The sequence below is a fragment of the Bufo bufo genome, chromosome 5 (genome assembly GCF_905171765.1).
Source record: "Bufo bufo chromosome 5, aBufBuf1.1, whole genome shotgun sequence".
Classification (NCBI taxonomy): Eukaryota; Metazoa; Chordata; class Amphibia; order Anura; family Bufonidae; genus Bufo; species Bufo bufo.
This window is the reverse complement of record NC_053393.1, coordinates 544589417-544602343: the sequence shown is the minus strand read 5'-3', so window position 1 is coordinate 544602343 and position 12927 is coordinate 544589417. Positions and strand designations below refer to the sequence as shown.

The following is a 12927-nucleotide window of genomic DNA, read 5'->3' as shown; positions in this document are numbered from 1 at the left end:
CTGGAAATCTTTGGAGCAATTTTTCCACAAGGACCTTCTGGTATTGCACCGTTTTGCTCGTCCTCTCCACCACAGGAATGAGAGATGAGAAGTTCTCTTTATAGCGGGGGTCGAGAAGGGTGAACAACCAGTAATCAGTGTTGGCCAAAATGTGTATAATGCGAGGGTCACGGGAAAGGTAGCCTAACATGAAGTCAGCCATGTGTGCCAGAGTCCCAACAAGCAAGACTTCGCTGTCCTCATCAGGAGGATGACTCTCAATCTCCTTATACTCTTCCTCCTCTTCGGCCCATCCACACTGAACAGATGGAATAAACCTGCTGTGGGTACTACCCTCTGCAGCGGAGGCAACCGTCTCCTGCTCCTCCTCATCATCATCCAATCCGCGCTGAGAAGACAAACAGGGGGTGGTCTGGCTATCACCCTGTGTAATGTCTTCCCCCATTTCCACCTCTTTCACAGGCAAAGCGTCCTCCTTCATTGTGAGCAGCGAGCGTTTCAGTAGACACAGAAGTGGGATGATTACGCTGATAATAGCAGCATCGCCGCTCACCATCTGTGTTGATTCCTCAAAGTTGCATAAAACCTCACGGAGGTCAGACATCCATGCCCACTCCTCGCTTGTGAAGAGCGGAAGCTGACTGGAAAGGCGACGACCATGTTGCAGCTGGTATTCCACTACTGCCCTCTGCTGCTAACAAAGCCTGGCCAACATGTGGAACGTGGAGTCGGTGAGCTGGCAATTGCAAGCGCTGCTGCAGTGTTGACAGACCGGGCGGCAGCTTTAAATAATTTTCGGAAATGGGCACACACGCGGCGTACCTTCACCAGTAGCTCAGGAAAATTGGGGTAGGTTTTGAGAAACCGCTGAACCTCTAAGTTTAACACGTGGGCTAGGCATGGTATGTGGGTGAGCTTGCCGAGCTCCAAAGCCACCACCAAGTTACGGCCATTATCAGACACAACCATGCCTGGTTCTAGGTTGAGTGGCGAAAGCCACAGCTCAGTCTGGTCCCTTATACCCTGCCACAGCTCTGCGGCGGTGTGCTGTTTGTCTCCTAAGCAGATCAGCTTCAGCACGGCCTATTGCCGCTTCCCCACTGCAGTGCTACACTGCTTCCAGCTACCGACTGATGACTGACTGGTGCTGCAAGATGAGAATTCAGAGGTGGAAATGGAGGAGGAAAAGAGGGGGTTGCAGCCACTAATGTAGGTGGTGGCGGAAATCCTGATGAATGTAGGGCCTGCAATCCTTGGCATCGGTAGCACATGTGCCATCCCAGGGTAGGACTCGCTCCCGGCCTCCACAACGTTCACCCAGTGTGCCGTCAGGGAAATGTAGCGTCCCTGGCCAAAAGCACTTGTCCATGTGTCAGTCGTTAGGTGGACCTTCCCACCAACACATGCTGGTGTAAGGCGGGGACGGCACATCGGGAAAAATAGTGGCAGCTGGGGACTGAGTAACAAGGGACGGCCGCCGTCATCAGTGCCAGTAATTTGGAAAGGTGCACATTTAGTGCTATGGCCTGTGGGTGGGTGGCTGGGTATTTGCGCTTGTGTTCAAAAGCCTGGGGTATGGGCATCTGTACGCTGCGCTGGGACACAGAAGTGGATGTGCTAGCTGATGGTGCTTGTGAAGGTCCAGGTGCAGGGTGGGAGGTGTCCGGGCCTGCGCCTTCGACAGGGGATTGGCCAGCACGTAACACAGGGGAAGAGGAGGCAGTGGTGTGACCCGCACACACTCATTGGGGACCCAGGCATTCAGCCCATCTATTAGGGTGCTTTGATGCCATGTGGCGGATCATGCTGGTGGTGGTGAGGCTGCTAGTGTTCACGCCCCGGCTCATTTTGGTACGGCACAGGTTGCAAATGACAATTCTTTTATCACCTGCACTTTCCTCAAAAAAGCGCCAGACTGCGGAACATTGCCGCAAGGGGATGCTCCGGGGAACAGTTGCAGGCCTGTTTGGTGTGGCCCACCTTCTCCCTTTTGCCACCCCACTGTCTCTTCCAGCCTGTTGCGGTGCTGCGGATCCCTCCCCTTCTGTACTGCTGTCCTCGCTCGGCTTGCCACCTTCCCAGGTTGGGTCAGCGATTTCATTGTCCACCACCTCCTCTTCCACAACCTCAGTTATTGAAAACTGTGTCTAATCCTCATCATCAACCTTTTGAGACACTAATTGCCGATGATTAATTGGCAACTGTGTCTCATCATCATCATCCACCTTGTGAAACACTAATTACTGTTCCCCACCGTCATCTTCTTCTGACTGTGGATGCTCAAGAGTTTGGGAATCAGGGCACAAGATCTCCTCATGTCCCTCTTCAAGCGGGCCCAAATCAAGGAACGGCGATGAAAAGAGCTCCTCGGAATATCCAAGTGTGGGATCACTTGTTTGGCAAGACTCTCCATGGTGGGAGGAAGGAGGATCAGGGTGAGGATTCTGTTGACCAGACTCTTGGCTACTGAGACTGGACTTTGTGGAAGACAGGGTGGTGCTCAACCGACTGGAAGCATTATCTGCTGCAATCCAACCGACCACCTGGTCGCACTGGTGTGACTTGGAGAGTGGTGTCCTGCGCCGCCCTGCAAACTGGGACATGAAGCTAGGTATCGTGGATGAGTGTGTTTCTTGTGCTCTGGCAGCAGGCACAGTTTCACCGCGCCGAGGGCCACGGCCTCTGCATGCACCATCAGCAGCGCTGCCACTTCCCCGTCCCTTACTGCTCGCCTTCTGCATATTAAATGGTATATATGCTTGCAAGTACGTCACACGTTCAGTAGCGCAGGTTTTGTAAGTGTATGCACAAATAAATTACACTGAATGTCACTGATATTTAGGACGCGCAAACGTTACACAGGAGATGTAGCGCAGGTAATTTCGCTGTCACCAACGGCCAAACAATTGTGCTGAATTTCACAGCGCAAATGTAACACAACAGATGTAGCAGAGGTTGTGTCACTGTCAGCAGCGGCCAAACAATTGCACGCAATTTAGCGCAGGTTGCGCTAATAATATATATATATGACTTTTGGGTCTCAAAAAAGTCCTTTTGGGTCGGACACATTCACTTCAATGGGTCTGAAAATCCGGAGATGCAGAATGGTGCGGATCGGAAGCACGGAATGGAACCCTACAGAAGCACTACAGAGTGCTTCCGTGGAGTTTCGTCCCGTACTTCCGTTCTGCAAAAATTAGAACATGTCCTATCTTTTTGTGGAATGGGCAGATCGCGGACCCATTAAAGAGAATGGGTCTGCGATCCGCTACGGTTGCCCCACGGTCGTTGTTCGTGCATTGCGGCCTAAAATTTGCGGGACGCAGCACGGCCACGGGGCGCACACGTTCTGGAGGCCTAAGACTGAGCCGAACCACGTGTCATTGGGTGCTGTATAGCACCCGATGACGCGTTCCGGCCAGCCAATCACTGTAATGCCAGTAACCAACATGGCTACGGCATTACAGTGAGTGCCAGTACCTCCGCGCAAGTTTATTTCCTGCGCAGCAGCCAACAAACATGCGGGGTGGAGGCTCGAGCATCGCGATTCAAAAAGTGTTCGGCCGAGCATGCTCGCCCAACACCAGTAATTAGTTAATTGAAAACCTGCAAAAAGTTGCCTTGTGTGATCCAATCCCATTCCTGAACAATAGCAAAAGCAAAAGGGCCCTACGTAATCGTGTCCTGGATGATATCACTATATGGCTTTTATATGGCACTATTATGTAAGCAATGTTTGTCACTATTAAATAGGTACTGCATGGCCACATCATGTGGTCACTGTATGGCACTGTGCTCCTGCAATGAATGCTTCCATTTATATTGATGGCAGCGCTCATTGCTTCTAGGCGGACCATTGCTATATACCATTGTGCAGCACTAGTATACAGGCACTGTATAATCCTATTATGTGATTACGGTACGGCGCTGGTATTTGGCATTATATGGCGGTACTGTTGGTATGCCAGTAGTAATTTTCTATTACCTACTTTCCAGGTAAGTGCTTTAACCCGGAGCCTTCACAGACCTTACATGAAATATAAGACATTTTTTATGTAACCTTTGGTCTTGAAGTGAAATGTAAGTAACATAACTGCATCATTTGTGAATGTTTTAGGAAACTCCACTGCACCAGAAACTTCATCCACATGAATCTATTTGTCTCGTTCATCCTGAGGGCGATATCCGTATTTATCAAAGACGAAGTTCTGTATGCCGAGCTGGACAGCAATCACTGCCACGTGTCCACCGTAAGTAGAGATAAGCCTGTGTAATACCAGGTGGAGGTCTTCTTGTGCCTATAAATTCATATTCAGCTATGCACCTACTTTTATACTACAGAATAGTGATAGTTTGCTACCTGGAAACTGTCAGCAAGCAGATACTTAATGAGCCCATTATATCCACAACCCACCATTATGACCTCGCCATAAAATGGGCTTCTGATTAAACCTCTGACAGCAGCTTGTTGATGGTTTCCAGAGAGCAACAGGACATTTTTTTCCACCACGCACAGAATAAGTGTAAAAAACAACAACAGCAAAGAAAACGAATATCGGAGGCAATTTAAGGATTTTGTTTTACAGTAGCTCCCTCTAGTGGTGGCATGAAAATATTATTAATCTTAGGCTATAAATAAGTATTTAAGCAAGTGAATATGATCAGAGAAGAGGTCTTCCCCTTACCGGACTTCACGTGTCACTTACCGAAGAAGCAACTCTTGATGCATTTAAGGGAGAAGATGTTACCTCCATTTTATGAAGTACATTATGGGAATTCAAAAATTCAGGAAATTTAGTTTTGGAGACAATCTTCACTCAAGGTCCTCCAGATCAGTGTTAGTCAACTGTTTGTGGAACTACAACTCCCAGTATACTTATGCAGCCTTTACCTGTGAGAACATGCTAGAAGCTTGCAGAACAACGACCTAGATGGCCTCCAGTTGACCATGCACATTAGATGAAAGTTGGGCAATTTTTATAACAGCTGACCAATGACAAACAAGGCATTGGTCATGTTGGATGATTTTTTTAGCTGCTAATTGGCTTAAACTATGACCAATTATTGGCCACTTTTTTGGTCTCATGTTCCTGGCGCTGTATGTCCTGCCAAAGGTCATACAAACAATCCAATCTACAAGTTAGTGGTTACATTGTGGCCAATCTTAATGTAATGTGCAGGGGCGTAGCTAAAGGCTTATGGGCCCTGGTGCAAGAGTTCAGCTTGCCCCCCCCCCCCCCTTCACTCAGCGCTGGTGCACCTAGATTTTCTGCTGCCCAAGGCAAATATTGAAATGCCCCCCCCCCCATGCCGAATTCTCAACCCAACCCCTTCCCTCCAGTCCTACTGTTAAAGGGGTTGTCCTCTTTTTGCTACTGATGACCTATCGTCAGGATAGGTCATCAATATCAGATCAGCCGGCGTCCTCCTCTATTTGAAGAGAGGGCAGCGCTCATATGAGAGCTGCTTTCTCTGTTCTGTTCACCGGCTCGCCGCAGCATATGCAGTGATGAGCAGGTAAACAGAGCAGAGAAGGCAGCGCTCGTACAAAAACAAAAACAAAAAAGCAGACAACCCCTTCAAAGACATACTTGGAAAACATTCCATACAGCACTACAGAACATACAGGGTCATACAGCCCCACATATCTACCTCTTACATCCAGTGACTTCTCTTCTCTGATGTAGACATTCTCTTTCCTCTTCTTCTCCTCTCAGACCAGACCGCCATGGTGACTTCTTTCAGCCGCGTCTCGTCTCTGCAGAGTTTAACAAACCAACATCTTACTTTCCTACTTTTCCATCCTCCTTCTCAACACCCCATCCTGCCACCCCCAATACTGTGCCCACTGTGCTCCCAATACTTTCCTACAGAAACAGTCCCCCTGAAAATACTGGTACCACACAGATAGTGCGTCAGTACAAAAACACCCCTTTATATTGTGCGTTAGTACAAAAAAATCCCCCCTTCCATTCAGATCAGACCCCCATATAAAACCCTAAATAATTTCCCCCATCTCAGACCAAATCCCCTTTAGACCTCTATGTCAGACCCCATATAAGACCCCAGTTTTAGACCTCAGATCAGACCCCCATTAGACCTCCATGTAAGACCCCGACCCAATATCAGACCTCAGATAAGACCCCCATTAGACCTCCAGACAGACCCCCATATAAGACCCCCATAAGACTTCCAGACCCCCATTTCAGCCTACAGACCCCTATATCAGACCTCTAGACCCCCATTAGACCTCCAGACTCCCACTAGACCTCCAGACCCCCATATCTGACCCCCATTACACCTCCAGACTCCCATATCCGACCCTATTAGACCTCCAGACCCCCAGTCAGACCTCTCCAGAGCCCCAGTAAGATCTCTCCAGACCCCCCCAGTCAGACCTCCAGACCCCCCAGTCAGACCTCCAGACCCCATATCAGACCTCTAGACCCCCTTTAGACCTCCAGACCCCATATCTGACCCCCATTAGACCTCTCCAGACCCCCATATCTGACCCCATTAGACCTCCAGACCCCCAATCAGACCTCCAGACCCCCATTAGACCTCCAGAGCCCCAATCAGAACCACATTAGACCTCTAGACCCCCAATCAGACCCCCATTAGACCTCTAGACCCACAGTCAGACCTCTCCAGACCCCCCAGTTAGACTTCCAGACCCCCCAGTCAGACCTCCAGACCCCCTAATAAACCACTTCAGACCCCCCAGTCAGACCTCCAGACCTCCCATAGACCACTCCAGACCCCAATTAGACCTCTCTAGACCCCCATTAGACCTCCATATCAGACCTCAGATCAGACTGTAAAATAATAAAGTAACTTACCTCTCCTCCCACCACTCTCCTTGTCCTGGCTGTCTTCTCTTCTCACGGCCCGCGCTGCGCTGCAGTCACTTGACCTCCTGCAGCGTCAGGTCAGAGTGCGCTCTGTACATCCTGGTGCTGCAGGCAGCCAGGACACAGTAGCGCGGGCCCTGAGAAGAGCGAGCAGGAGGAAGGGTAAGTACTGTACACCGCTCACAGCGCTTCTCTCCCCCTCCTCCTGCAGACTAGTGAGCACTTCCATTATAGAAGCGATCGCTAGTATTCCCTTTATAATATGCACTGCATCTTATAAAGGGAAAAGTACAGTACCACTGGCAAGGGTGGCCCTCTGGGCCCCCCTGGCTTAGGGGCCCGGTAGCAACTGCGACCGCTGCGACTCTTATAGTTACGCCCATGGTATTGTTTATGGCCAGCTTAAGGGTGGCATCGATCTAGGCTTGTTTATGCAACACGGTTTAAGGTGAGGAGTCCCTTTAAGACAACTTCTGGTGCAAATGATGGTGGTCCATGAGCTGGGGCCACCATCAATCACTAGAATGAAGAGACCTACAGCTGGTTGTCATGGGTCTCAGTTCTCTTACAGCTGTAATGGCTCAAGCTTCGGGTTGCGTATGTGGCTATCCATATGATGCATGGATAGTGCTGCCAAAGCTCTATGTCCTGGTGCATAGAGGGGGCCCCTCTGGACAAACTATAGCAAATATGGCTGTAAATATATAAACAGTCCTTTTGCTGGTATATGTGCATGTACAGAGGCAGTAGTGATTACTTAAGGGTTTGAAGACACATTTCAATTTCATGGAGGTTCAGTGCATTTTTGATAGAATTCATTGAGCTCCTCAGCTGGTTAGCTCCACCCACGAGGAGCAAAGATCTCACTGTCTCTGCCTATACCTGTTCAGATTCACAAAAATAGCTCTATTTTGTCACCTCTTTATAAACATTACTTTTATCATTTAATTCTCGCTTATTTCCAGGTGGAATGTAAAGCTGTGATGGTGTTTTTTCACTACTGCGTCATGTCCAACTATTTCTGGCTCTTCATCGAAGGCCTTTATCTCTTCACGCTCCTGGTGGAAACGTTTTTCCCAGAACGAAGATATTTCTATTGGTACACTATAATCGGTTGGGGTATGTATTCCAGTCTACATTATGTAAGGGATTCTTCAATGACTAATACTGGTGGGAGGGGGATATGTTCTTCATGGGTGGGCTGAAGTTGAGATCAGTACATACAGTGGGGAAAATAAATATTTGATACGCTGGCAATTTTGCAAGTTTTCCCACCTACAAAGAATGGAGAGGTCTGTAATTTTTTTGTTAGAGACAGAATCTAAAAAAAAATCCTGAAAATCACATTGTATGATTTTGATGCATGAGATAAGTATTTGATCACCTACCAACCAGCAAGAACTCTGGCTCTCACAGACCTGTTGGTTTTTCTTTAAGACGCCCTCCTACTCTTGCACTCATTATTACCTGTACTAATTGCACCTGTTTGAACTCGTTACCTGTATAAAAGACACCTGTCCACACACTCAATCAATCACACTCCAGCCTCTCCACCACGGCCAAGACCAAAGAGCCGTCTAAGGACACCAGGCACAAAATTGTAGACCTGCACAAGGCTGGGGTGGGCAACAGGACAATAGGCCAGCAGATTGGTGAGAAGGCCACAACTGTTGGCGCAATTATTAGAAAATGGAAGAAACACCAGATGACTGTCAATCTATCTGGGTCTAAAGCAGTGTAATGAGGCCCCTCATTCGAAGAACAAGATGGGACAAGGTTGAGTGATGAAATATGTGTCTTGTGCTTTCAGAAATGTTCAGATATTTTAGAGTTGAGCGCCATATTAAATAATTCACCGATGAAGCGCGTCCGTCTGATGCGCCAATGTCTGACATTTATTTGCATTTTAATTCCGTATCACAAGAGTGAATTCTGCCTCGGACAATTTATTCAGGAGATCGGCTTTGGTTCCAGTTTTGCATTTCAAAGGCATCGACTGTGGAGCTCTTGTCAGTTCTCAGAACCTCACTTCATGTTCTGGGTTTTCATCATCGGGCGGCGTTACGCTTTTGATCTTTCTTTTATAAAATCCATCCTTGACTTTCAGGTCTAATGTGACATATTCTATAATCATCTGTATCCTCTGAAGAACAAGAGAAACATAGTACAGAGACATACATGACCAGGGGGCCGGAGGAGCGAACATTGTGTCCAGTGTCTCTAATCCTATCCTGTGTGATACTGCCTGCTGAGCTGTGTATCTAATCCTGTGTGATACTGCCTGCTGAGCTGTGTATCTAATCCTATCCTGTGTGATACTGCCTGCTGAGCTGTGTATCTAATCCTGTGTGATACTGCCTGCTGAGCTGTGTATCTAATCCTATCCTGTGTGATACTGCCTGCTGAGCTGTGTATCTAATCCTGTGTGATACTGCCTGCTGAGCTGTGTATCTAATCCTATCCTGTGTGATACTGCCTGCTGAGCTGTGTATCTAATCCTATCCTGTGTGATACTGCCTGCTGAGCTGTGTATCTAATCCTATCCCGTGTGATACTGACTGCTGAGCTGTGTATCTAATCCTATCCTGTGTGATACTGCCTGCTGAACTGTGTATCTAATCCTATCCTGTGTGATACTGACTGCTGAGCTGTGTATCTAATCCTATCCTGTGTGATACTGTCTGCTGAGCTGTGTATCTAATCCTATCCTATGTGATACTGACTGCTGAGCTGTGTATCTAATCCTATCCTGTGTGATACTGTCTGCTGAGCTGTGTATCTAATCCTGTGTGCAACTGCCTGCTGAGCTGTGTATCTAATCCTGTGTGATACTGCCTGCTGAGCTGTGTATCTAATCCTATCCTGTGTGATACTGCCTGCTGAGCTGTGTATCTAATCCTATCCTGTGTGATACTGCCTGCTGAGCTGTGTATCTAATCCTATCCTGTGTGATACTGACTGCTGAGCTGTGTATCTAATCCTATCCTGTGTGATACTGCCTGCTGAACTGTGTATCTAATCCTATCCTGTGTGATACTGACTGCTGAGCTGTGTATCTAATCCTATCCTGTGTTATACTGTCTGCTGAGCTGTGTATCTAATCCTATCCTATGTGATACTGACTGCTGAGCTGTGTATCTAATCCTATCCTGTGTGATACTGTCTGCTGAGCTGTGTATCTAATCCTGTGTGATACTGCCTGCTGAGCTGTGTATCTAATCCTATCCTGTGTGATACTGCCTGCTGACCTGTGTATCTAATCCTATCCTGTGTGATACAGTCTGCTGAGCTGTGTATCTAATCCTATCCTGTGTGATACAGTCTGCTGAGCTGTGTATCTAATCCTGTGTGATACTGCCTGCTGAGCTGTGTATCTAATCCTATCCTGTGTGATACTGTCTGCTGAGCTGTGTAGCTAATCCTGTCCTGTGTGATACTGCCTGCTGAGCTATGTATCTAATCCTATCCTGTGTGATACTGTCTGCTGAGCTGTGTAGCTAAACCTGTCCTGTGTGATACTGTCTGCTGAGCTGTGTATCTAATCCTATCCTGTGTGATACTGTCTGCTGAGCTGTGTATCTAATCCTATCCTGTGTGATACTGCCTGCTGAGCTGTGTATCTAATCCTATCCTGTGTGATACTGTCTGCTGAGCTGTGTATCTAATCCTATCCTGTGTGATACTGTGTGCTGAGCTGTGTATCTAATCCTATTCTGTGTGATACTGTCTGCTGAGCTGTGTATTTAATCCTATCCTGTGTGATACTGTCTGCTGAGCTGTGTATCTAATCCTATCCTGTGTAATACTGTCTGCTGAGCTGTGTATCTAATCCTATCCTGTGTGATACTGCCTGCTGAGCTGTGTATCTAATCCTATCCTGTGTGATACTGTCTGCTGAGCTGTGTATCTAATCCTGTGTGATACTGCCTGCTGAGCTGTGTATCTAATCCTATCCTGTGTGATACTGCCTGCTGACCTGTGTATCTAATCCTATCATGTGTGATACAGTCTGCTGAGCTGTGTATCTAATCCTATCCTGTGTGATACAGTCTGCTGAGCTGTGTATCTAATCCTATCCTGTGTGATACTGTCTGCTGAGCTGTGTATCTAATCCTGTGTGATACTGCCTGCTGAGCTATGTATCTAATCCTATCCTGTGTGATACTGCCTGCTGAGCTATGTATCTAATCCTATCCTGTGTGATACTGTCTGCTGAGCTGTGTAGCTAAACCTGTCCTGTGTGATACTGTCTGCTGAGCTGTGTATCTAATCCTATCCTGTATGATACTGTCTGCTGAGCTGTGTATCTAATCCTATCCTGTGTGATACTGCCTGCTGAGCTGTGTATCTAATCCTATCCTGTGTGATACTGTCTGCTGAGCTGTGTATCTAATCCTATCCTGTGTGATACTGTGTGCTGAGCTGTGTATCTAATCCTATTCTGTGTGATACTGTCTGCTGAGCTGTGTATCTAATCCTATCCTGTGTGATACTGTCTGCTGAGCTGTGTATCTAATCCTATCCTGTGTAATACTGTCTGCTGAGCTGTGTATCTAATCCTATCCTGTGTGATACTGCCTGCTGAGCTGTGTATCTAATCCTATCTTGTGTGATACTGTCTGCTGAGCTGTGTATCTAATCCTATCCTATGTGATACTGTCTGCTGAGCTGTGTATATATATCCTGTGTGATACTGCCTGCTGAGCTGTGTATCTAATCCTATCCTGTGTGATACTGCCTGCTGAGCTGTGTATCTAATCCTATCCTGTGTGATACTGACTGCTGAGCTGTGTATCTAATCCTATCCTGTGTGATACTGCCTGCTGAACTGTGTATCTAATCCTATCCTGTGTGATACTGTCTGCTGTGCTGTGTATCTAATCCTATCCTGTATGATACTGCCTGCTGAGCTGTGTATCTAATCCTATCCTGTGTGATACTGTCTGCTGAGCTGAGTATCTAATCCTATCCTGTGTGATACTCTCTGCTGAGCTGTGTATCTAATCCTATCCTGTGTGATACCGTCTGCTGAGCTGTGTATCTAATCCTATCCTGTGTGATACTGCTTGCTGAGCTGTGTATCTAATCCTATCCTGTGTGATACTGTCTGCTGAGCTGTGTATCTAATCCTATCCTGTGTGATACTGCTGACATGGAGGGTGACGTACATCTGAATATAGCTGTATCCCAGTGTATCCGAGCTATAAGATAACCTCCTGTCAGCTGGCCATATGCAGCACAATGTTTGGGGCCCCTTCAGTATATATGGTAGGTGATCGGCGCTCCATGTAGAGGGGAGATGATGGTTCCCAGGGGCACTCAGAAGACCCCAGGTGGGGTAGAGGTCTCCTGGCTTCGGGTTCTTCAGATGCCCTTTGTTTCTTCCTTTGGAGGACACTTGAAAGACATCCTTGTGACGGGGGCGGCCTGCTGGGGGGAATGTCTGCATCAGATGTGGGGGCACTTACCTATTCCTCCCGATGTTCTTCCTGTCATCACTTCTGACCAAGGTGAATGTGTAATAAGGACCATGCAGAGTCATGAGGAAGACTTCACTGCCTGGGCTGGGAGCTACTGCCACCTTCTGGCCAAGTCCTATTCACCGAGACTTCACAGCTCCGTTATTTTTCCTTTCTTCGGATCCGTCAGAATTAAAATAAAACGGATCCTGAGCATCAGTTACGCACATTTGGCATCCGTTTGAGATCTGTTTTTTAGATGGAAAAAAGTCCTGCATGCAGGTAAAACGGATGCCAGATGTGCAGAACTGATGCTCAGGATCCTTTTTAAAAAATATATTTTTCTGTTCTTCTGACGGATGAAAAGAATCGAAAAATAACATGATGTGAACTCACCCTTAGACAGATGCTATTTGTTACAATGTATCAGTTTCCACTTATATTGTATTCTTGCAGCCCGGGACAAAATAGAAAATGATGCTGCCTATACTGATACATTGTAGCAAACCCTCATGGATACTTTAGACATGGTAAAATAGATTTTTACATACATTACGTAGTTGTTACCTTGAGCAGAAGAAATTGCAAGTATTAGGGTACATGACCATGACCGTATG

The 12927-nt window shown here is 47.2% G+C and overlaps 1 protein-coding gene across 1 annotated transcript in view; it reads left to right on the top strand.

Annotated features, from left to right (window-relative positions):
• The window catches only part of ADCYAP1R1 (ADCYAP receptor type I), a 171835-nt gene that overhangs the window by 106218 nt on the left and 52690 nt on the right, over nt 1-12927 (top strand). Inside the window, 2 exon segments of the mRNA XM_040431354.1 lie at nt 4118-4250; nt 7817-7970. Coding sequence (XP_040287288.1) covers nt 4118-4250; nt 7817-7970 — 287 coding nt within the window.